Source organism: Phocoena phocoena, chromosome 15, assembly GCF_963924675.1.
Source record: "Phocoena phocoena chromosome 15, mPhoPho1.1, whole genome shotgun sequence".
NCBI classification, from domain to species: domain Eukaryota; kingdom Metazoa; phylum Chordata; class Mammalia; order Artiodactyla; family Phocoenidae; genus Phocoena; species Phocoena phocoena.
Genome location: NC_089233.1, coordinates 16,595,568 through 16,619,408, shown reverse-complemented (window position 1 = coordinate 16,619,408; position 23,841 = coordinate 16,595,568). Strand labels below are relative to the sequence as shown.

Genomic DNA, 23,841 nt, shown 5'->3' with positions numbered 1-23,841 from the left:
AATCTAGCGCTCATGGGAGGAGAAACGGCATCATGAGTTGGTTCAGATTTGGCTGTACTTGGACAGAGGAGCCTGTGCAGCATCCAAGTGGAGGTGTCCAGAGGCTGTTGGCTGTGCAAGTTCGACAGGATCCCAAACCTGAAAAGACTGAAAAGAAGTGGCCAGAAATATGCCGGTGATGGGAGTATGGGAAGACATATTGATTAGGACAAAGTTTGAAAGCCCAAATAACAGTGGCTTAAATAAGATAGAAATCTGTTTTTCTTAGAACCAGAGGTAGACATTCCAGGACTTATGTGGCAGCTCAACAAGTCAATAGGAACCCAGGCTCCTCCTATGTTGCTGTTTTGCCATAGGTAGCTTACTGCCTCATGGTCCAAGATGACTGCTTGAGCACCAGCCATCACATCCACATTTTAGCCAGCAAGAAGGAGGAGGAGTAAAGAAAAGCATACCCTCCCCTTTGAGGAGTTGTCCTGGAAGTTGCACCTGACACATATGCCTACATCTCATAGCTGGAACTTAGTCATATGGCCATGCTTAGTTATAGGGAAGCTGAGAAATGTAGATGGTATTCTAGAATTTAGGTCATGAGCCCAACTAAAAATGTGACGTTCTGTGATAAAACGGGATACATGATGTTGGGGAAGAAATGTATGTCACTCTTCAAGTGGGCAACAGGAAGGTAGTTGTGACTTTGGCTCTGTACCATGTGACCTGGGGCAAGTCATGTAAGCTCTCAGAGCCTCTGTGTTCCTCTCTCTAAAATGGGGGTGGGGACTTCCCTGGTGGCGCAGTGGTTAAGAATCCGCCTGCCAATGCAGGGGACACAGGTTTGAGCCCCGGTCCAGGAGGATCCCACATGCTGCAGAGCATTGAAGCCCGTGCGCCACAACTACTGAGTCTGCGCCCTAGAGCCCGCGAGCCACAATTACTGAGCCCACGTGCCGCAACTGCTGAAGCCCACGCGCCTAGAGCCCGTGCTCCACAACAAGAGAAGCCACTGCAATAAGAAGCCTGTGCACCGCAACGAAGAGTAGCCCCCGCTCGCCGCAACAAGAGAAAGCCTGCGCGCAGCAACGAAGACCCAACACAGCCAAAAATAAATAAATAAAATATTTTAAAAGTAAATAAATAAAGTGGGGGTGGACGGTGCCTGCTTGGGAGAATTAGAAGAGCTGATGTGCTTGGAGGGAAAGCTCTGAACAGTCCTGAGGGTCCTGCAGTCGGGAGGGGGGGACAGTCACTGCCCAACTCCCCTTCTTCAGGCCCACGAGGACTCGGAGAAGCTGCGGGAGATCGTGTTGCCCATGGAGCAGGAGATTGAGGAGCTGAAGGCGAAATTGCTGAGGGCAGAGGAGCTGATCCAAGAGATCCAGGTGGGGCTTCCCTGGTGGCGCAGTGGTTGAGAGTCCGCCTGCCGATGCAGGGGACACGGGTTCGTGCCCCGGTCTGGGAAGATCCCACATGCTGCGGAGCGGCTGTGCCCGTGAGCCATGGCCGCTGAGCCTGTGCTCGGCAATGGGAGAGGCCACAACAATGAGAGGCCCACATACCGCAAAAAAAGAGATCCAGGTGAGGGGGTGGCCAGGGTGCGCTGAGAGAAGAAGGGGCGCCGTAGGACCCTGGCCCCCCAGCCTCTTCCCTGCCCCCTCTCCCTAGAGACGTCCCCGGCATCCCCCTTCCCTGCACGGCTCCGCGGAGTTACTCCTGTCCCGGGACCCATCTCCGCCACTGGAGCCTCTCGAGGAGCTGAGTGGAGACGGGGGCGCGGCGGCCGAGGCCTTCGCCCACAACTGTGATGACAGCGCCTCCATCTCCTCCTTCTCCCTCGGCGGTGGAGCCAGCGGCAGTGCCTCCCTGCCCCGCAGCCGCCATGGCCTGAGCCCCGAGCAGGAGGAGACAGCCTCTCTGGTGTCCACGGGCACCCTGGTCCCTGAGGGCATCTACCTGCCCCCTCCTGGTTACCAGCTCGTCCCAGACAACCAGTGGGAGCAGCTGCAGGTGGAGGTGAGTGGAGTGGGCGGAGTGGGCAGCTGACATGCACGCATCCGTTTCTTGCTTCAAGTACTTACTGAGCACCTACTATGTCCAGGCCCTGAGCTAGAGCTGGGGATCCTGCAGTGAAGAAGAAACTTCCCACCCTCTTGGAGCTTCCTCTAGTGAGGGAGCCAGGCCCAAACATGCACATGGGCACATGAGGAAGACAGTGTCACTGGGTGAGACACCCAGAACAAGACTTAATAGGGTAATGGGGTAGAGACTGGCAATGCAGGAGACCATCCTGGCTGGAAAGTGAGGTGCTTTTTGAAGATTGGAGACCAAAGGAACTGCAGTTTCCAAGGCCCAGAGGACGGACAGACCACGGTGTGTCTGAGGAGCAGGAAGGCCACAGAGGAGGGGAAGAGAGATGAGGTCAGAAAGGCAGGCAGGGGTCACAAGAGGTCGGCCTTGGCCTTGGGGCCAGCCATGGAGTTTGCATCTTAGAGGAGAAGCTGCAGGAAGCCTCTGTGGTGTGTCAGGCAGGGAGAAGCCTTCTCTGCTCCAGGCTTTTAACAGGTCACTGGGGCCTCTGGGTGGGAATGGACTGCAGTTGGGGGAGGGGGCAACGGGAGAAGCAGGGTAGTGACCGGTTGGGAGGGCGATGCTTGACATAGTTTAGAGAAAGGTGGTGACTGGGACCAGGAGATGGCAGCAGAGGTGGAGAGAAATGGGTGGATTTGGAATCCACTTTGGAGGCCACCGGGCAGGGACTGCTGGTGGGCTGGACCTGGGGAGTGGAGTACTTAGAAGAGTCAGCATCCATTCCTGGGCCTTTGCCTTGAACGACTGGGTGAAAGATGGCACTGCCCACCGAGGTACAGGGAGCAAGGCGTGAGAGGTCTGGCGAGGAGGGAAGGCCTCCCCTTGGCGGTTGAGGCTGAGGCCGGCGTCTGTGGCAGGGGCGGCAGCTGCAGAAGGACCTGGAGAGCATCAGCCGGGAGCGGGATGAGCTGCAAGAGGGCCTGAGACGGAGTAACGAGGACTGCGCTAAGCAGGTGAGTTCAGCCTCTGCTCCGCAGGGCCTCCGCTCCCTGCCTCCTCCTGGCCCGGCCTCACCCTTGCCCCCCTTCCACCCACAGATGCAGGTGCTCCTGGCCCAGGTCCAGAACTCAGAGCAGCTGCTGCGGACCTTGCAGGGGACCGTGAGCCAGGCCCAGGAGCGGGTTCAGCTGCAGATGGTGAGGGCTGGGGGCCGGGACGGGAGGGAGAGGAGTGGGACGGGAATTGGTTGAGGGAGCCACGTGGAAGGTTGAGGCACCTGTCCTTCCTCGCCCCCTGCCCCCCTCCCCACCAGCCGCTCTGGCTTTGCCCTGGAGTTGGTGCCAGGTGGGTAAAAGGGTTTCAAGGGCACCTGGTACTGATTCAGAAGAACCCACCACGCACTCACTGTGATCTTGAGCTAATCCCACAAGCCCAGAGCCTCAGCCTTGATGCCTTGAAATTGAGATAATGGGTCCTAGCTTACAGAGTTGTGAGAATGAAAAGCAGGGATTGCAAAATCGGATACTTCCTGAGACCAGACAGGAGAGGCAGATGATTGAACTGGGCCACGTGTGAGGCAGGAAGGAGTAGCAGGGCAAACCAAGAGACCCTGTAAAGGGAGCTAGTGCCCCTTGACTCGCTGCCCATGGTGCGTGGGAGTGCAGGCTTGATGCTGCCTGGTTTTCTCATTTGTCGAGAGAAGCCAGAGATCCGGATGTTTGTGTGTAGTCTCCCAGTTTTTAATGTTGTACTTGTTGAAGGTTTTGTTTGTTTGTTTGTTTGTTTTGCGATACACGGGCCTCTCACTGTTGTGGCCTCTCCTGTTCTCCCGTTACGGAGCACAGGCTCCGGACGTCCAGGCTCAGCGGCCATGGCTCACGGGCCCAGCCACTCCGCGGCATGTGGGATCCTCCCGGACCAAGGCACGAACTCGCGTTCCCTGCATCGGCAGGCGGACTCTCAACCCCTGCGCCACCAGGGAAGCCCCTTGTTTAAGGTTTAAAAATACCCATATGGACCAAATAAAACACCCGATGTGGCCTGTGGCTGCCACTGTGTGACCTCCGAGTCATTGAGGATGGTGTAGTAAGAGCTTGAGGGAGTTCCCTGGCGGTCCAGTGGTTAAGACTCCACGCTTCCACTGCAGGGGGCCCAGGTTTGATCCCTGGTCAGGGAACTAAGATCTCGTGAGCTACATGGTGTGGCCAGGAAAAAAAAAAAAAAAAAAAAAGAGCTTGGGAGCCAAAGACGCTTACTAAAGGGTGTTTCTTTCTTTCTCAGCCTAGAAGGAGGGCGTGGGCTTCCTGGCTCTCATTCCTGACCACTGGGAGGAGTGTTCAGGCTTTGGCCTCACGGGAGACTGGAGACCCCTTGTCCCCTCATCGCCTCGTCCTAACTGTCCATCCCCAGGCAGAGCTGGCTACCTCGCACAAGTGCCTGAGCCACGAGGTAAAGCGACTGACTGAGGAAAACCAAGGGCTCCGGGCTGAGCAGCCGCTGTCTTCAGCCCCCCGGGGCCTGGAGCAGGATGAGGGCCAGGAGGAGTCGCTGCCCGGCTCGCTGCTGGTAAGGCGGGGGACAGGCCCTTCCTCTCCACGCACAGCAGAGCATTGGCCTGGGGCCACAGGAGTCGGGGACGCACCCAGGCTGCTGTGTATTAGCTGCGTCACCATGGCCAACTCACTCAACTTTTCTAAGGCTCGGTTTCCTCCTCTGCCAAATGGGACCACACCCCCCTCCCAGCATCAGCACAGAGAGAAAATGAGTTAACAGAATGCTTGATGCAAAGGAAGCAGTAATTTGGCTTGTTATTTTTAAGTGACATGAGATCCACAAAATTGAATTCATCATAATCTTTGGTTCATAATAAGCTGTCATCATTGATCTGTGTGTGGCCTCTGCTGATTGAATTTATTAAAAATATGAACATCAGCCGGAACCCTTGCCCACCTTGAGGACTGTAACTGACATCGCCTTACATGCGCCCCGCCCCGTGCTCCTTGGCTCTGTTCCTGCCGTCCTGAGCTTTATCATTCCCTTGGCCTTCTTTGGGATCATTTTTATTACATATACACGTCTGCCTAAACCGTGGAGTGCTAATTTTGATTGTTTTTAGTTATAAAAACTCAGAATCTTGCTCTGGGTAGTCTCCTGGAGCTTTCACTCAGCACCGCTCCCGAGGTCCTCCACCCCAGGCTGTGCTGCGGGAAAGTATTCACTGCCGTCCCAGGGTATTTGTCCACTCTCCCCGTGATGGGTGTTCGGGTTGTTTCCTCTGTTATGTTTTCTTCCTTCTTTCCTTCCTTTCCCCTCCCCACAATCCCCTTCTAGCCGCTGGCCCCCGGCCGGCCCCGCACCCAGCCCGTGACTTGCATCCTTCCAGGAGCTGCGGCAGCTGGTGCGCCGCACTCAGCAGGAGGCGCGGGCCCACCAGCAGGCCCAGGAGCACGAGGCCGAGCGGCTGCGGATTGAGATCGTGACCCTGCGGGAGGCGCTGGAGGAAGAGACGGCGGCGAGGGCCAGCCTGGAGGGGCAGCTGAGGGTGCAGCGGGAGGAGACAGGTGAGGGAGGAGGCGGCGAGCCACCCCACCCTCGCTCCCCAGGAGGCTGAGTCCCCACCCCCTCGGGGACTGCCTGGGCACCAGGAGGGGAGAGAGGATGCAGTGCGAGAATGATGAGCCTTGACCTCTCTTTCTTTCCTTCCCGCACAGAGGTGTTAGAGGGTGAGTATGGGCTGGAGCCTGTGCCGGGCCGGGCGGGGCAGGGAAGGAGAGAGGGCGTGGGCCTGACGCCTTGGCCCTGCCTGACTTCCCAGCCTCCCTGTGCAGCCTGAGGATGGAGATGGAGCGGGTCCAGCAGGAGCAGAGCAAGGTAAGGCAGGACCCGGGCCAGGCCGGGATGGCGGAGGAGGGTGGCAGCGTGGAGAGGACCCTCACCAACCCCTGCTGCCCTTTATGTCTCCCTTAGGCCAGGCAGCAGGAAGTCCTGAGGCAGCCACTGGGCTCGGGCCGCACAGAAGAGGTGAGGATCGGGGGCGGTATTGAAGGGGTTACCCTGTCCAGACATCCTGTTTCTTCAGCCCAGGGCCCCAGCTCTACATCCTGTGCCCCCAGGCGCAGCTCACAGACCTCCTCTCGGAACAGAGGGCAAAGGTGCTGCGGCTGCAGGCTGAGCTGGAGACCAGTGAGCAAGTGCAGAGGGATTTCGTACGACTGTCCCAGGCCTTGCAGGTACGGCGTGTCCCCTCCCCACCAGACTGGCATGACTCCAGGTGACTTGTCCTCCGTCTTACAAGGATAGTCTCCTCTCCAGTTAGAAGAGTCCTCTCCCTCCCTCTGGGGCTGGCATGGTCCTTTCCTCTGAGCTAGTGCTCAAAAAACGTTGAAGATCTTGTGCTTCCATCTTTGTCGGTGGTGCGAAGCCCGTGGCCCAGGGCCTGGCACGCCGACGTGCCCCGTGCTCGTCACGTCACTTCCACCTGCCCCTGCCCACCCTTCCTCAGGCTGCTCTCTTAGGATCCATTTCTTCCCTTGAACCATTTTCACTGGGGGTTGGGAGAGGTGAGGTACACGGGTACCCTGGTCCCGTGCTCTTGCCCCTCAGGGGGCTGGCCGATGGGGTGGAGGCTGCATTTTCCCACCAAGGGCCCTCTGCCTCCCTCACCGGCCCCCACAGGTGCGCCTGGAACGGATCCGCCAGGCAGAGAGTCTGGAGCAAGTGCGCGGCATCATGGACGAGGCGCCCCTCAGGGACGTCGGGGACATCAAGGACACCTGAGGGGCCAGCACCGCCCACCCTGGCGGGAGACCGTCTTTCTCCACTCCTGAACCGTGAGGCCGAGGCTTTGGGGGTCTCAGGATGGAGTCTTCACCCTCTCCAAGCCTGGGGTTGAGGTGACGGGGCCACCGCTGCCCTGTCCCTCCAGCGCCTCCTCCCAGGGGCGGCTGGGTCTTCTGCTTCCAAAGATGACACCTGGGTGAGGGTCCCAACCCCCTCTGGAAACCAGAGGGGCAGGCTCAGCCCTGTGGCTTTCTGGCTGCCATGCTGCCTCCTGGGCTCCAAGCCTCCCGCCCCCGCCCCCACCCAGCCTAACAGCCATGCCTGTTACCTCCGTCCCCTTCCCCAGGCACAGCCGAACTGTGAGTGGTGGCTGGGAGCCCTGGGTCCTGTCCCCGGGTCCCTCCACACACGCACCCTGGGACAGGTGGCTGCTTCCTGGGCTGCATGACACTAAGATGCTTGTCCCCAGGGGCCCGAACCAGGCCCCAAGGTGTGCACAGAGACAAGGCCAGATTTTTCTGTCATTTATTTTCAATAAATAAGCAGCTCAGCTCAGTCGGTCGCCTTGTCCCTGCAAGCCCCACGGGGTCGGGGAGGGGAGGTTTTACAAGGGCAAAGGGTGGGGGGGCGGTTGCTGAGGGGGGAGGAGACGTGAAGGGGACATTATGTTTATAAACAAGAATGTCGGGCTGGGGCGCACGTGGTGGAGGCCTGTGCCACAGCTCTGGCCGAAGACTCGTCACTGTCAGGCTGGGGAGGGGAGGGCAAAAGGACTGGTTACTTCCTTCTTTCATCTTCTGGATCTGGAAGGAAAAGGGGGAGGATGAGACTGGTGGCAGGGCGGCACAGGAGAGGAGAAGTCCCTCTCAGCTCCCTACCTGTCCCAGTCCCCCAGCACACTCACCTGGAGGCCCCCCGCCACCCCCCACTCATCTGTGTCCCCAGCCCCCACTCCCCCCAGCCACTGCAGCCCCAGCGGCACACGGCTCAGCGGCCAGCCAGCGTGACGCAGCGCAGCCCAGCAGACAGTGGTGCCCGGGGCCGGGCAGTGCCGCCCCCGCAGAGTAGGGGCAGCAGCCCAGCCCCACTTGGAAGCGCGGCAGTGGCGGCGGCGGCGGCGGTGGCTCCAGGTGGAGCTGTGAGGGCACGTGACCCCGGCGCCGCCTGAGGGGGAGAGGGGGTGGGCAGAGGGGGCACAGCAGCTAGGGCACGGGCAAGAAGGGGGGTGATACCTGTGACACGGCTCAGAGAGATGGAGGAGGGGGAAACGGGTTATCCTATGGCCAGAGAGGACAGAGAGACAGCCGTTATCGAGGGAGGGAGGGGGGCGCAGGGGACCAAGAGGGCTGAGGAGGCTTTGGGGCTCCAAGGAGACGGGCTCGGAGGAGCGGGCAAAGGCGGGGCAGGGGCTGGGTGCGCCCCTCGGCGGAGGACACGGGGCCTGCTGGGGCTCCGGGAACTCACCCACCTGACAAGGAAGCGGGGCAGGCGCCTTCACGGCCTGGAGGGAGGGGGCTGTGTCAGGGCCCAGGGGCTGACAGGGCTGGGGGCAGCGCGCTCTTACCCTCCAGGTAGTTCCGAGCAATGAACTTGAGGATTTCGTCGAGCCCGATGACTGGTAACGAGATCTTGAAGACCATGAGCCAATGGGGCAGGTCCAGGGCCTGCAGCTTGAAGATCATCTGGGAGGAGGCGGGAAGGGCAGTGAGAAGGAGCCCAGGAGCTGCCACTGCGCCAGCCTGACCCTGCCCTCCTCCCTCTGGCAGGGGTCGTGGTCGCGGACCCCTGCATAGGCCCCCTGTGGGTGGGTGGGGGGCAGGCAGCCCCTGGCCAGAGGAAGGCTCACCGGCAGAGGGTCCACGTAGAGGATGAGAAAGTGGAGGGACATGGAGAGGCAGATGGAGCCCACCAGCCAGATGTTCACCCAGGGCGGCATCCGCAGGAGGGACTGGTTCTCAGACAGGCTGCAAGGGGGCGGCCGGGCGGAGCCAGGGGTGGAGGCACAAGGGGAGAGAAGCGGTAAGCAGGGGGAGGGTGGCTTCCGGAGGGCCGCAGAGGGAGGGAGCGCGGACCCCACCTGTTGAGAGCATTGCACATCTCGATGGTAACCAGCACGGACAAGGCCATGGTCATGGGCTCGGGGGCCTCGAAGACCTCGCAATCCACACCCTCAAAGTCAGGGTTGTGCTCCGCACACTTCATGTAGTGAGTCTGCAGGAGGAGAGGGGAGAAGCCGGGGTTCCGAAAAAGCCTCCACGCCACCCTCCTGCTCCCCTCGCCTCCCCCCACCTCCCTCCGTGCTGCCCTACCAGCTGCCTGTAGGTGATGTGAGGCCCGTCCTCAGCGTATAGGAACCACCAGGCTGCTGCTCCCACCGTGGCTGCACCCACGTAGCCTGTGGTGGAGAGAGGATGAGAGTTGGGGGCCTAGGGCTGGGGAGACGGGAGGAGCTGAGAGGGCCTCCTGGCCATGAACAGCAGCTGGAGGAAGAGGGCCCACCGCAGTGGCTGCTGTGGGGAAGCTGGTATCCCAGAGAGGGGATCAGCCCTGAGGGTCGGGAAGGGGTGTGGGGTCTCATCCTGCTCACCCCCAATTGCCATGTAGCGGAAGAAGAGCCAGCCACTGATGAGTGGCTCCTTGGGGCTCCGGGGGGGCCGGTCCATGATGTCCAGGTCTGGGGGGTTGAAGCCCAGGGCTGTGGCCGGGAGCCCGTCTGTCACCAGGTTCACCCACAGCAGCTGCACGGGGATCAGGGCCTCAGGCAGCCCCAGGGCAGCTGTTAGGAAGATGCTGCCAGAAGGAGGAGGTCACACGTCTGTCTTGCCTCCCAGGCCTGTGGTCACCCCCCAGCAGCCCCGAGTTCCTCCTCGATGCCCTCCCCGGCTGCTCACCAGACCACCTCTCCCACGTTGGAGGAGATGAGGTAGCGGATGAACTGCTTCATGTTGTTATAGATGGCGCGGCCCTCCTCCACGGCAGCCACGATGGTGGAGAAGTTGTCGTCGGCCAGTACCATCTCGGAGGCCGACTTGGCCACGGCGGTGCCGGATCCCATGGCAATGCCGATCTCCGCCTTCTTCAGGGCAGGGGCGTCATTGACGCCATCACCTGTCTGTGGGGAGGGAGAGAAGGTGGGCACCAGCCCCTTCCTCGTACCCTCCTTGAGACTCTTCCATCAGGGCCCGAATCCCTCCCCTCCGTGCATCTCGCCAGGGCCCCTGCTCAGCCCCGTCCTCCCTCGGTCCCCAGCTCCCCAGGACAGTCATCTCAATAGACACTAAGCAGACCGCCCCACGCCAGTCTCCTCACCATCGCTGTGATCTCATCGTAGGACTGTAGATACTCCACGATCTTCGACTTGTGCGAGGGCTCCACGCGGGCAAAGCAGCAGGCGCGTTTGCAGGCCTCCCGCTGCGTGGTCAGGGGCAGGTCATCAAACTCCCGGCCAGTGTAGGCTCGGTCAGCCACATCCTCGTTCTCCTCGAAGATGCCAATTCGTCGGCAGATGGCAATGGCTGTGCCCTTGTTGTCCCCAGTGATCATGATCACTCGGATGCCAGCGTCACGGCACAGGGCGATGGAGTCTGTGACCTCCTTGCGGGGTGGGTCCAGCATGCCCACCACGCCAACGAACGTCAGGTCCGTCTGGGCAGACAGAGAAGAGAGCGACAGGGTCGAGGAGGAAGCCTGGGGGGAGCTGAGGGGAGAGCTGTCCCTGGGCCTGGTGTTTAAACCTCGTGGGGCCTCAAAGCTCAGGGCTGGGAAATGTTCACATGTGTGTCTGCAGGCCTGGCGGTGCCAGGCCCATTGTAGGTGGCAGAGCGTGTCTTTCATGGAAAGAACTCGAACTAGAAGTGAGGGAGGTGGTTTCTGCTTTCAGCAGGGCTGCTCACTTGGTCTACAACTTGGAGCAAATCTGTGTTACCTGCCAGGCCACACTGTTCCCTCTATAAAATGGAGTGGGCTTTGGTGCTGTTCAGAGAGCAGGTCCACTACGAGATAAAGAGCTAGTGTCAGAATGGAGGTTGATGCACGTCCTTAGAAAACCTCACGGGGGAAACACATCAGCTAAACCCGAGTGGACCTGGCTGGCTTCTGTTCTGGAGCAAGCACCTCACCTCATCTCAGATGGGTCCATGGACCACACGCCAAGTAGCCCTGGACTGGATTATTCCTAAGGTTCTCTCAAACTCTAACGTCCTGTGATTCTAGGCCCCGTGACGAAGTAGGAAATGACAAGGGTGGCAGAAGGGGTGAGGCAGGTGACTCTGGGAAAACGGGATGCCTCCGTCTGCTCACCTCGTACTCCATGAACCTGGAAGAGTCATCCAGGACCATCTCCTCTCGCTTTGGGGGCGTGTCCCGGGTGGCCAGGGCTAGGCAGCGCAGGGTATCCCGGCCAGTGCCCCACTCCTTGATTACCGACAGAATCGCCTCCTTCACCGGCCCTGTCATGGGCACCCGAGTGGTGCCGACTCGCACGTAGTTACAGCGATCGATGACCCCCTCTGGGGCACCCTAGGAGAACAGAACAGTATTCAGAGACTACTGTTCCTTCCAGTGCACGGTGAGCGGGGCAGGGAGAAGAGAGGAGGGTTCAGGACTGGGAAGAAGCGGGGCTGAGGCGCACTTGGATTCCTGACCTTGACAAACATTTTGTTGCCCACAGCAGCCCGGGATTTTGCTGGAGAGCAATAGACAGACATGGACTTTCTGTCCCGGGAGAACTCCAGGGTGAATTCCTTCTTCATTAGCTGGCGGATCACCTGAGAGAGAGGAGACAGGGAGGGAGAGGCCAGATATGAGACCAGTGGAGAAAGAGTGATGATGCTCTGCTAGAAGGGAAGAGTCCCAGACCCTTTAAAACATAGTCGAAAAGGATCTGGAGGTCAGAGCAGACCCCAAGCTGAGTCTGAGATAAAGCTAAGTCTGCTGCCTACAGCAGAAATGGAGAGAATTCCAAGGCTAGCACTGCCGCTGTCTTACTATGTTCAGGTTAAAGCACAATAGAAACAGGATGGCGTAGTGTGGCACTGCCCGATAGAACCTTCCGTGATGACGGGAATGTTTAATAATCTGGATGGTTCAATACAGTGCCATCGAACAACGGCTGCTGAGCCTGGGGAATGTGATTAGTGCAGCTGAAGAACTGAGTTTCTACTTTTATGTAATCATTTAAATGTAGACAACCACATGTGTGAGTCTACAGACGTATGTTGCTAGACAATGGCACGTAGTACTAAGCACTCCATAAAAGTGAATGTGCCAAATGCATTCTAGATATTTCTCCACGAAACAAAAATAAAAACAATAAATAAAATTAAAAATAATTTGATGTTTTTATTATCATTTGTAAATTTTTTAAATGAATCCTGTATTGATAAATACTTAGGTTGTTTGCATTATTTTTGTCATATTAAATAAAGCAGCCATGAGCATCTTGCCTATATGAAGAAAAAAGGAATGAGCGGTGTGGGGAATATAATATAATACCCCAGAGGAATTCAATATAGACATTCAGTAACTATTAATAGCAAGGACTTGGAGTGACAGTCACAGAATTGGGCTTGTTCACCTGGACACGGGGAAGCAAAGGCATATGAGGCAGTCATATTTCCCAAATCCTAAATCAGGCATTGTGATCTGATAAAAACAAGTGTGTTTCTAGAGACAATGGGGAATAGTTGAAATTGGGGCTGTCCCAGGATGGGTCACTTGTGGTTTCTGTGTCCAGCTCTGTCCCTTTCAACTAGGGACACGACAGGAAAAGTGATCTTAAATTCTTCCAGGGATGCTGCAACCGGGCACCAGGAAGAGCAGTGTAAGTGCAGGTGCAGTAGGTCCTACCCCAAGTCAGCCTTGCCAAGGAAAGCTGTGGAGAGGCTCTCTGCCTGTGCCGGCTGGGTCCCAGCATGGGGCACAAGGCCCTGACCAGCCTGACCTGGGTGGGGGTCGGGGGCCCTGTCTCCTGAGGTTCCTTAGGTCCTGGCCTGTACAGTGTGGGCTGGAGAAGGACCGTGGGAGGGAGTGCCTGGACTCACCAAGTTGCAGGCATTGGCCCTCTCCACCTTTGAGAGGCTTCTCAGTTCAGTGTTGAATACATTCATCTTCTCCACCAGGGTGGTGAGTGCAGTCTCGGTGGCCTCGCCCACCTTCTCATAAGCACCTTTGGCCTGAGAGGGCAGAGGAGGAAGAGGAAGTAGGTGCCCTGGGCTCCCAGCCCCGTGCTCCCATCTATCATGCCCACCTTCCACCTAGAACAGGAAGGGAGCAAGCCACTCTCTTCCCCTTACACCCAGGAGAGGGCTTGGTACAAGGGACCCCTGAGCCCTTCCTTGCGGCCTGTCGAGGAGGCCTGGACTCTGAGCCAGCTGGAGGGGGAAGGAGGGGTGGCTTCAGGAGTGGAGAGGTTACCTCATTGAAGTCCAAGGAGGAGTCATTGCAGAGGGCACAAATGGTGGCTAGCTCCACCAGCCCATCATACTGCCCTGTCCGGACTGGCTTATCATTCTTCAAGCTGGCGGCCGGGTGGGGAGGAAGGAAGGGAAAGAGACAGGTAGAGAAGATAGGGAATGAGATGCAGAGAGAGCACAGGGAATGCAGCAAGGAGACGGCAACCAACTTGGAGATCAGGTGGGAGAGAGAATAAGGTTGGGGAAGGAACAAGAGAGAAACAGGAAGACAAAACTAGAGGGAGGCCCCAGGGAGAGAGGATTGTGTGTGTGTGTGTGTGTGTGTGTGTGTGTGTGTGTGTTTGTGGTGGGGAGGGGCACGAGGAACTGGGAAGACGACTTTGGGGAAACTTACACCTCTCCTTCTGGAGCATAAGTGGAACCAGTGATAGAGAACTTGTTCAGAAGGCAGATGTCCCCATCCACCTTTTCGATGATGAACATCTGCAGAGGAGAAGGGCATGCACACAGATGTTTAACTCTCCCCATCCCCGAAGGCAGTCTGCACCGAGGGGGCCCGTGCCCCAAGTGTCCCTCTACCCGGCCATCTGCTAGGACTTACCCAACTTCCCACCATCATCCCCTGATTCGTCCTTCCCTTTTCCTCCCTTTTCCTCCCCTCTCACACCACTCCCTTGCAAATCATTCTCTATGTTCTGTGTTCATGGCCTTAAAACAAAAGGCCATGCTGGAGGTTCTTCCAGATCAATTAGTAAAATAAGACATGCATCACAAGGTGTGGTGGCCACCAGTCTACCTGTCAGTACATGGCCCATCTACAGCTCCAGCCTCTTGTGGCCAGATCTTCCAGTTTTGCAGGAAGAATTAGAAATTCAGGTTATTTTCCTATGATATCCCTTGACTTTTCAAATGTGGGCTATTAATTCATTTTTATGAAACATGACAGAAGACCAGTGGTCTGGCTTTGAAGCCTGTGCTTTGGAGGGATGTAGATCACACAGAGCAGAGGTGAGCAGCCCACTCTGAGCCAGAGCACACGTGGAAGGGATGGGGCTTAAGATGTGCTCCAGGATAAAATGGTTCTGTGGCCAGGTAAGTTTGGCAAACTCATTTAAACTGAGCGAAATCCACCCTCTCTATGGTCAGCCGTCTCCGAGGCTTTCAAATGCCAACAGGCATGTGGTACAGCCTTTCTCAGCCTGGTCTGACCACACAACCCTTGATCCTTAGGACACCAATTTCTATTTCACAAACATGCTATTCCAGAGAACTCTGTTTAGGTTAGGGGTTCTTTGCCTGGGGTCCATGGATGACACCCCGGACCAAGGGTGTCTGTGAACTTTGATGGCGAAACAAAAATTACATCTTTTATTTTCTCTCTGACGTTTAGCATTTCCATCCAATTATGAATGGGGGCAATGGACCACATTAATATTAGCAAAACCTGTGACTTGGCCACCAATATAATCACAAATACTCTCTTGTCACATTGTATTGTTGCAGGGCTCTCAAAATAGCATTTACGCTCATCACTGCTTCAGCGTTATGGCAATTATGAGACCCACTGCTGGACTTGCTACTTAATACATTAATAAAGAAGCATACGTTTTACCAAATCACAAATCTGTGGTGTTTTTTTAACATCTTTATTGGAGTATAATTGCTTTACAATGTTGTGTTAGTTTCTGCTGTATGACAAAGTGAATCAGCTATACGTACAAATCTGTTTTTAAAATATTTTGACTACTGTATTTCAATCATTGGCTTCCTCTGTAATCCAATGTATTTTTTTTAATACACTCAATTTATTTATTTTTTAAATGCATAGTTTTTTTTAATTTATTTATTTTATTATCTATTTTTATTTTTTTTGGTTGCGTTGGGTCTTCATTGCTGCGCTCGGGCTTCTCTCTAGTTGCAGAGAGCGGGGTCTACTCTTCGTTGTGGTGCGTGGGCTTCTCATTGCAGTGGCTTCTCTTGTTGAGGAGCACGGGCTCTAGGGGTGTGGGCTTCAGTAGTTGCGGCACGTGTGCTCAGTAGTTGTGGTTCGTGGGCTGTAGAGTGCAGACTCAGTAGTTGTGGCGCACTGGCTTAGCTGCTCAGCGGCATGTGGGATCTTCCCGGAACAGGGCTTGAACCCATGTCCCCTGCATTGGCAGGCGGATTCTTAACCACTGCGCCACCAGGGAAGCCCAGTCCAAAGTATTTTATTTAATTTATGTTTTTGGCCGCGCTGTGTGGCTAGCAGGATCTTAGTTCCCTGACCAGGGATCGAACCCGGGCTCACGGCAGTGAAAGCACCAAGTCCTAACCACTGGACCACCAGGGAATTCCCAATCCGATGTATTTTAGAAACAGAATCCTGTGCGTTTTATTTTGTACATTGAAAATATTAAATGTAGAGATCCAGACTGCCAAAGAGTCCAAGGTGGGACTTCCCTGGTGGCGCAGTGGTTAAGAATCTGCCTGCCAATGCAGGGGACATGGATTACCGCCCTGGCCTGGGAAGATCCCACATGCCGCAGAGCAACTAAGCCCATGCGCCACAACTACTGAGCCTGCGCTCTAGAGCCCACGAGCCACAACTACTGAGCCTGCGTGCCACAACTACTGAAGCCCGTGAGCCTAGAGCCCGTGCTCCACAACAAGAGAAGCCACTGCAATGAGAAGCCCACGCACCGCAAGAAAGAGTAGCCCCCGCTCTCCGCAACTAGAGAAAGCCCACGCGCAGCAATGAAGACCCAATGCAACCAAAAATAAATAAACAAATAAATAAATTTATATATATAAAAAAAAGAGTCCAAGGCACGGAAAAGATCAAGGGCCCTGGTTCAGGAAATGCTGTTCAAGATTCGTGTGGCTGGGCTTCCCGGGCCCTGTCATGGATGACCACTCTGGAGGGTAGCCTGGTGCACAGGCAGGCACTCTAGGGCCAGACAGACTTGGGTTTGAAACTCAATTCTGCTCCTTATTAACTGTGCACTGAATCTCCTAGAGCCTCAGTTCCCTCTTTGGGAAAACTGGGTAAACAAGACCTTCCCCTGAAGGGCTGCTGTGGGGGATTAGAGATAACACAGGGCAGCATCTAGCACACGGACGGAGGCTGCAGGCAGCTGCCTGCCTGGGCCAGGGGGGCTTCTCTGCTCCCTCTCATAGCTGGCAGGATGGCACTCTCTGTGCCATCTAAGCATTTCTTTCTCAGGCCAAAATGAAAAGCTACCCATGATGAAGGAGTAACCACAACTTTGGAGGCCTCATTTCACCTCCCAGCTAAGTGGGAGTTGCCACCCTCCCCTGACCTTGCAGACAGACATCTGGTTCGTGGTGAGGGTGCCTGTCTTGTCGGAACAGATGACAGAGGTGCAGCCCAGCGTCTCCACAGAGGGCAAGCTCCTCACAATTGCGTTCTTCTTTGCCATCCGGCGGGTGCCCAGGGCCAGGCAGGTGGTGATGACTGCAGGAAGGCCTGTGGCGAGGAAGGAGAGGGGGTGAGGGAACGATACTGGGGGAGGGAGGGAGAGACCTAGTGGGGTAGGCTGAAGAGCAGCTCCCAAAGATATCGGGTCCCGATCCCTGGAACTCGTAAATGTTACCTTATTTGGATAAAGGATCTCTGCAGATGAGATTAGCAAATGGGAGGAAAAAGAGAGGTTGCCCTACCTTCTGGGATTGCAGCCACAGCAAGGGCCACAGCAATCTTAAAGTAGTAGATGGCACCACGGATCCAGGAGCCCCCATGGATGGGATCGTTGAAGTGGCCAATGTTGATGAGCCACACGGCCACGCAGATGATGGAGATGACCTTGGAGAGCTGCTCCCCAAACTCATCCAGCTTCTGCTGCAGAGGGGTCTTGTCCTGCTCTGTCGCGGCCATTTGGTCACGGATCTTCCCAATCTCAGTGTTCACACCAGTAGAGGCCACGATGCCTATGGCCTTACCGGCTGCAATGTTGGTGCCCTTGGAGGGGGAAGAAGAGGCAGGGGGTCAGGTGACGCCCCTCGTGCCGCATCCCCCCAGCTGTGGGTCTCATCTCTTCCCACACCGCCATGTCTCTCCCAGACCAGGGCCCCCGGCTTGAGCACACGACAGCTGGCCCTGGAAGCCTCACCGAGAAGAGCATGTTCTTCTTATCCTGGTTGACAGCTCGGGGGTCGGGAACAGGTTCTGTGTGCTTGATGACAGAGACAGACTCGCCTGTGGAGAAGGGGCAGAGGGGTTTTCAGATGACATCATGTCGTTCTCCCATACTTCCCCCCCCCAACTCTCTGCTTGGCGGGACAGGGCCTGGAAAGGACCAAGCAACAATCCTGGAGGAAGTCTGGACTCTGGAGGAAGGCCCTGGAGGCAGATGGGAAACCCACTGCCCTTACAGTGAAAAGACCTTGACCCCAGTCCCAGCCTGACCACTCACAAGCAGCATGGCTTTGGATCACTTAGCCTTGGTTTGCTCTTCTGTAAAATGGGGACAAGGATGTATACACTTCAGAGCAAGGTCTTGGTGAAAGTCAAACAAGCTGACGTATGTGGAAGTGTGCAGTCAACTGGAGAGCACATTCCTGGGAGGGAGAGGCCCCCACCCTTGGGACATTGCCCCCTTCACCTGAATGGCAGGAGCTCAGGCAATCACCCTGGGCCAGCCCACCCTGCCTCCTTGGACCATGGAGCATGCTCACTGGCTCTTCACCCTCTCTCTCCCAGGACAAAAGGAGAAGCAGCTGAGGTTTTTTTTTTTTTCTTTTTTTTTTTTTTTTTTATTTGGCAGCACTGGGTCTTAGTTGAGTTATGTGGGATCTAGTTCCCAGACCAGGGATTGAACCCGGGCACCCTGCATTGGGAGCTCAGCATCTTAGACACTGGACCACCAGGGAAGTCCCGCAGCTGAGGTTTTAAGTGTATCTGAACCCTGTACCCTATCCCAGAATCTCTGCTTCCTCAGTTGGGGGCTTCTGAGGAGGCAGGATAGTTCTCTGGGTGAGCATGTCCGTATGTCCGTGTGGAAGGGACGGGTTGATGGCCATCTGGAAATGGGGACAAACATCCCGCCATTTCCCATGACCCCTTGTGTTCCAGGCTTAGGCAGTGGGCGAAGCTGAGCAGGGTTGATGTCGCTGCCACTACGGGGCCAGGAGGGGGCCCTACTGCTGAGGGTCCCCTTTCATCCCTGTCTGTCCACTCAGCTCTTCCCTCATCAAATCCTCATCCCCCTCCCCTTTGATGCATCCCCTGACCCTGGCCAGCAGACCTGTCAGGATGGACTGGTCGACCCGGAGGGTGGTGGACTTGATGGTGAGGATTCGGATATCTGCAGGGACTTTGTCCCCCACTGTGGAGAGACGAGAGGAGAGTGAAGTCAGTTGAGATGGGAGTTTTCTTTCTTCCTAAGAAAAACCCAGTCTTTGATGATCTCACCTCATCCTTCAGGTCTCAGAGAGGTCACCCGGGTTGTGCTCCTGTCACCCAAGCAAGCATCTCCCTCTAACACTCACTCCAATTGTCCCCCTTGCTGAATGTTTTTCTCCCTACCAGGCTGTGAGCCTGGCGAGGGGAGGTCTGGGCACACAGTATGTGCTCAATAAATGTACCCTGAATGACACAGGGAAAATCAGGGACAGTCCTGTCATCCAACGAGAAACTAAAACTGAGGCCGGGAGAGAGCAAAACAGAGAGGGAAACACGAGGGAGAAAGGTGAGGAGGGACAGGCAAGAAAAGAACTAGAGAAAATAGGGTAAGTCTCACAGACCTGCGTCCGTGGCGGAGAACAAAGTGGAACAGCCGGAGAAGGCAGCAAGAAACAGGAGGAAAATATGGGAATTGAGAAAATCAATGTCAACCCAGACAAAAGGTGGAGTGAGAAGCAGGAGAGGGAAGTGTGAGAAGGACAGACGCAGGCGGAGAGGGCGGAGCAGCGGAGGCAGAGGGTGCAGGCCTGGCAGGTCCACACGGCGTGGGTGGGACTCACAGCAGAAGCCTGCCGGGCCCTGGTCTGAGTATCTGGGGAAGGCAGGAAGCCACGGTGAGTGAGCTGGGGAGACGGCAGCGGAGAAGGGGAGTCTGCAGGAAACAAGGCTCTGGGGGGGGCGGGGGGGAAGCCATACACAGCAGAGAGCTGAGAAAACAGGGAGGGGGAGGGCAAGGGATGTGCACAGAAGGAGGGGGTCCACAAAGGAAACTTGCTGGGGAACACGGCAGATGCCCCACCAGACTTCGAGGCCTCCAAGGAAGCCAACTGCCTCCCAGCCTCATCCCGCCTGGTCCCAAGGATGGTCCTGGGGGTGGGGTTTGACTGCTTTCCTTTCCCTGTCCCCAAGGTTCCTCCTCCGGTGCCAGAGGAAGCTGATGGAGGAGGGGGGAGGTCGGCAATGGAGTTGGGCGGGACACCCTGTCACCCAAACTGAAGCGATATTTATAGACATTCATGGCGCTGACTCCAAACTGTCACCGTGGCAGGACGGCCCTGTGATGGGGCACCGGAGTCTTCAGCCCACCCGCCCTCCCTGTCACCAAGCTTCCCAGCGTGGGGACTTGGATATCTGGCGGAGGGAAGTAGGCCTAGAAAGACACGTCTTCCTATGCCAGGGGCCTGGAGCCGTGGGAAGGCCTGCACAGGGCAAATATAAAAACCGCTGAAGGGGGCAGAATTCCAGTAATCTTAGCCTCCCGGCCCCCACCCCTCCCTGGCCAGGCATTAAGTGTCCCTCACCGGAGAGGCGGGGCCCTCCTTGAGCTCCCCTCCTCCTAGTCCCGTGCTCTCTGCTGGGGCCTGAGTTTCCCTTACATGGTCGGGGGCTTGAGCCTCCGGCCCCCCTCCTCCCTTCTACCCTTGCTCCTTCCCCTTTGAGAAGCCTCAAGGGTACCGAGAGGTCAAGATTTAAAGCTGACCAAGCTTGGGGGTGGGTGGAAGGAGAGGGAAGCCAGGCCTCAGGAGGGGGGTGGAGACAGGGCCATTGGCAGGGACTGGGTTCCACCTGTTACTTGCAAGTGCTGGGTGAGAGGAGGGGCAGCAGGGGTCTGCCTGCAGCGTCAGGGACAGGACTGGCTGTTCCTGCTGAGACTCTGATGGAGAGGGGGTGCTGTGGCCACAGTGCCCTGGGGTGACCTCCTGAGGAGTCTGGGAAGGAGAAGCAGAGACTCCACCATCCTGGCTACCTCCTGGACAGTGGGGATCAGGGCCCGACCAGCCCCCAACACGCACATCTTCTTGGCCTCGAACCCATCCTGGACCACTCGTCCCCATCACTCACCAGCCACCTCCACGATGTCTCCGGGGACAATGTCCCGAGCCTTGATCCTTTGCACTGACTTGCGGTCAGCCCGGTAGACCTTCCCCATCTCCGGTTCATATTCCTTCAGAGCCTCAATGGCATTCTCTGCATTCCTTTCCTGGGGCGACAGGGTTGAGGAGGGGAGGGTCAGCAGAGGGAGGAAGGTTGTGGAATGACAGAGGACTGGTCAGGGAGGATGGGGAGGTGTAGGGATGCAGGAGCAGGGGCCAGAGTCCCGGGGGAAGTAGGGGCATCACAGAGAAGGAGGCAGGTTATGCAGTCCTGGCTCCTGGCCCAGGGGAGCAGACAAACCCCACATGATGGTTAAGGAAGCCATCACCCACAGCTGAGAACAGGTAAGGGGGTTTCGGGGAGAGAAGGAAGGAGAATCAAAGAAAACCAGAAAGCAGGGGACAGGAGAAGCAGAGGATGGTATAAGGTAAGAGAAAGAAGGACATCAAACTAGCATTTCCTGAGATCCTCCTTTATGCCAGACACAGGGCTGGGCACTTTCACACTCATCGTCTTGTTAAATTTCACCACAACTCTGAGGGATAGGACTATGAGCCCCATTTTATGGATGAGGAAACAGACTCAGAGAGATGAAGGAACCTGCCCAGGGTTGTACAACCAGCCAGTGACAGTGGGAACACCAGCCTCCTGCCTCTTTCCAACATTCTGGTCCTTTTGCCCAATTCAGAACAAGGCAAGCCCAGGGTAGGTGATGGAGGAGGAGGAGACAGGGAGGGAGGCTGGCCTCATGTCCAGTGTCAGGATGTGAAGGAATGAGGCGGGGTCAAAGCTAACCTGCCAAACCCCCACGATGGCATTGGCAATGAGGATCAAGAGGATGACAAAGGGTTCAACAAAGGCGGTGATGGTCTCTTCGCCTTCCTCGAACCAGGCCAGCACCTGGGGAGCAAGGGAAGGGAGAATAACAGGTTCTAAAGCCCCTCAAGTGAGGAAGGAGAGGAAATGGAGGTGAGAACATGTGCAGGAGCAAACGGGGCAGGGCACCACGGGGGCACTGCAGCTCCACATCCCTTTAAGGGTCTACGTGCTCCACAGCTCGAACTCACATAAGCGTGGCCACTACTGTTATTCAGCGGGTGCAGGCCGGCACAGACATGCGCAGCTAGGGGATTAACTGGGAATGCTTTCAGGTTTCCCTGACCAAGTTACTGGCTTGTGAACGAAGCTCAGGGGACACCCAGGCCAACTACCCCCGCAGCCACATCCATCCCCCGGGAGCCAAAACTCAGTAGGAAAAACCCTGTGGTCCTCGCAGGCGCCCGGCCCACGCACGGCCCTCCCCCAACAGCCCAAGGCAGGGGAGCTCCAATTTCATGAGGGAGCAGGAGTCGGGGATAGTGTTACGGGGCCTCCTGTGCACACCCCACCCCAGCTGTTGCCTCTGCCAGGCAACAGCCTCAGGCAAATGTCAAGGAGCAAATCTGAGGAGGGAGAAGTGAGGCCCTGCCAGCTACACTCAGGGGCCCAGGGGCCTCCACTAAAGACACCAGGGGACAGGGAGACTTCTTTGCCTCCAGAGTCTTGTCTTCCAGGACCATTAAGATGTTAAGGAAGAAACTCCAAAACGCAGGCCGGCCTGCTAGGATGGTGGGTGCGGAGGGAAGCTCCAGGGCAGGAGAGGTGGCAGGGCCTAGAGACCCAGCGTGGGGCAGCCCTGAGGGTGTGAGGAGGAAGGGGAGGGTCAGGCCAGGTAGGTGACGAGGGGGATCCTGGGAGTTCTAGCCCTGATGGGGTGAGTAGGGAGGTGAGGCCCAGAGATAGGAGAGGCTCTGGTTCTTTGGAGTCACCCTCGCACCAGCAGCTCTTTCCCGCCTCTACGAGGGGAGTCTCTGCCTCGACCAATCAGTGTCAGGAGGGCGGGGCAGGGGCACCAGGATGCCGCGGGATTGGTGGAGCAGTGCATGCGTCCCCGGGGCATGCTGGGAGCAGCGATGGCCTGGGAATAGCAGAAGCGTTTGAGCCGCGGAGCCCAGCGCTTCGCGGGGGTAACCCGAGCCCTCGGAGCCCTTGAAGCTCCGGGGGCGGCTTAACTTCAGTGTTTTGGCTGAGAACACCCTTAAAGCTTAAAATAAAACCTGCCTGCGGGGTGTGGGGGAGGACAGAGGAGTATACAAATCAGCGTCACCCCACCTCCCTCATTTCTGGTCTGTAGGAAAGGATGCTGAATGCTTGGTCTACAGGAGCCGATGATTTGGAGCTAGCCGCCAGCAGACTCTCCAGATCCCCCCAACCCACACTCCCAGCCTGCCCCCAGATGCCCTCCCACACTTACAAAGGAAATGCAGGCGGCCAGGAGAAGGATCCGCACCAGGAGGTCTTCAAACTGCTCTACCACCAACTCCCACAGGGACTTCCCTGAGGGAAGAGGCAAGGGGAGGGGGCCCCCAGGGTTAAGGTCTAACGGATGAACGGCTGGGACTCCAGGTGCCGGCAGGCCATTTGGTACTGGGAAAAGGGCTGAGAGGAGCTGGCCCGGAGTCCAGAAACAGGCTCCTTAAAGTGGTGGGCAGTTGTTCAAGGACTGGATGCCTCAAGGAGAAAGTGCCTGGAAACTTCTGCCCCCAGCCAGACTCTAACCTTTGGGGAGGAACAATTGTCCCAGGAGTTGGAAGGAAAGGGCAGGGAGAAGGGAGTGGGGCACAGAGGGGAGGAGGTGTCATTTATGAGAGCTCAGGGCTTCCAGTAACTTACCTTCCTCGGCAGGGAGCTCTGCCCAGGGAAAAAGAAGAAAAGGACATATTCATTTGGAGTTCAGTCTAATGCCGCCCACACCCAGGACTTTGTGGCTAAGGTAAGAGAATCAGGCCACCAAAAGGGCAGCTGAGATTCACCAGGGTTATCCCATAAAACTTCCCAAAACTCAGGGTCTCAGGGACCCTGTTTTCTTAGTATCCTCCCCTCCGTTGCAGTCATTGGACCATGTCCTACCTCCTCCCTAAGATACCCTGGAGGGAGAGGCTCCAGTGTGTTTGAGTGTGAGTCTGTGTGTGTGTGTGTGTGTGTGTGTGTATGTGTGCCCATCAAGGGACACTTACCATTGTGGCCGTATTTCTCCAGATGCCGCTTAACTTGGTCCGGGGTAAGGCCTGTAGTTTCGCTCACCCCAAAATAGGCCAAACACTCTTCTGTGGTCTTGGAGTGTGCAGCCTCCATTGTGCTCCCTTCCTGGGGGCCAGGGGGCGGTGTGTTCCTTCTGGGGGGTTCTCACACGTCAGGGGCCTTCTTCAGTGTGTCCACCTGCCTGTTTGTCTGGGTTTCTTCCTTTTTCTCTTCTGCCCCCCCAAGTTATTCTTCCCTCCACGAAGCTCTGACCCCCGTTCCACTTGC

General features: G+C 56.7%; 2 protein-coding genes across 4 annotated transcripts in view; one reads left to right on the top strand and one right to left on the bottom strand.

The window, feature by feature from the left end:
- The window catches only part of RABEP2 (rabaptin, RAB GTPase binding effector protein 2), an 11,601-nt gene extending 4,242 nt beyond the window's left edge, over nucleotides 1-7,359 (top strand). The window contains exons 4-14 of one of the 2 annotated variants that reach the window (XM_065892214.1): nucleotides 1,269-1,379; nucleotides 1,663-2,010; nucleotides 2,943-3,038; nucleotides 3,123-3,221; nucleotides 4,435-4,590; nucleotides 5,408-5,585; nucleotides 5,736-5,747; nucleotides 5,840-5,895; nucleotides 5,992-6,045; nucleotides 6,138-6,254; nucleotides 6,700-7,359. In XM_065892214.1, coding sequence (XP_065748286.1) covers nucleotides 1,269-1,379; nucleotides 1,663-2,010; nucleotides 2,943-3,038; nucleotides 3,123-3,221; nucleotides 4,435-4,590; nucleotides 5,408-5,585; nucleotides 5,736-5,747; nucleotides 5,840-5,895; nucleotides 5,992-6,045; nucleotides 6,138-6,254; nucleotides 6,700-6,801 — 1,329 coding nt within the window. In that variant the 3' untranslated portion in view covers nucleotides 6,802-7,359. The remainder of the gene's footprint in view (nucleotides 1-1,268; nucleotides 1,380-1,662; nucleotides 2,011-2,942; nucleotides 3,039-3,122; nucleotides 3,222-4,434; nucleotides 4,591-5,407; nucleotides 5,586-5,735; nucleotides 5,748-5,839; nucleotides 5,896-5,991; nucleotides 6,046-6,137; nucleotides 6,255-6,699) is intronic. The other variant, XM_065892215.1, reaches the window with a different exon arrangement.
- Nucleotides 7,316-23,841, bottom strand: ATP2A1 (ATPase sarcoplasmic/endoplasmic reticulum Ca2+ transporting 1). Of its 2 annotated transcripts, XM_065892212.1 has the most exons (23): nucleotides 23,550-23,841; nucleotides 23,206-23,223; nucleotides 22,787-22,869; nucleotides 21,289-21,393; nucleotides 20,461-20,599; nucleotides 18,461-18,541; nucleotides 17,327-17,412; nucleotides 16,878-17,175; nucleotides 16,517-16,683; nucleotides 13,612-13,700; nucleotides 13,219-13,321; nucleotides 12,846-12,977; nucleotides 11,448-11,570; nucleotides 11,104-11,322; nucleotides 10,114-10,449; nucleotides 9,696-9,916; nucleotides 9,392-9,594; nucleotides 9,114-9,199; nucleotides 8,882-9,015; nucleotides 8,651-8,768; nucleotides 8,369-8,486; nucleotides 8,037-8,081; nucleotides 7,316-7,607 (listed from the first exon to the last, which is right to left on the bottom strand). In XM_065892212.1, exons 1-22 carry the CDS (start codon nucleotides 23,665-23,667, stop codon nucleotides 8,077-8,079), a joined length of 2,982 nt encoding a protein of 993 aa, XP_065748284.1. In that variant the 5' UTR covers nucleotides 23,668-23,841; the 3' UTR covers nucleotides 7,316-7,607; nucleotides 8,037-8,076. The 2 variants fall into 2 exon arrangements, with proteins under 2 accessions (XP_065748284.1, XP_065748285.1); XM_065892213.1 differs by lacking the exon at nucleotides 8,037-8,081 and having other exon boundaries at nucleotides 7,582-7,607; nucleotides 23,550-23,835.

What these genes read in the sequence shown, in the direction of transcription:
- ATP2A1 (XM_065892213.1), bottom strand. Translation starts at nt 23,667, where the DNA reads ATGGAGGCTGCACACTCCAAGACCACAGAAGAGTGTTTGGCCTATTTT. An exon ending in CCTCCTTGGACTTCAATGAG is followed by an intron (nt 12,978 to 13,218) that starts GTAACCTCTCCA and finishes CTGCCCTCTCAG; the next exon opens with GCCAAAGGTGCTTATGAGAA. An exon ending in CCGCTACATGGCAATTGGGG is followed by an intron (nt 9,200 to 9,391) that starts GTGAGCAGGATG and finishes TCTCCACCACAG; the next exon opens with GCTACGTGGGTGCAGCCACG.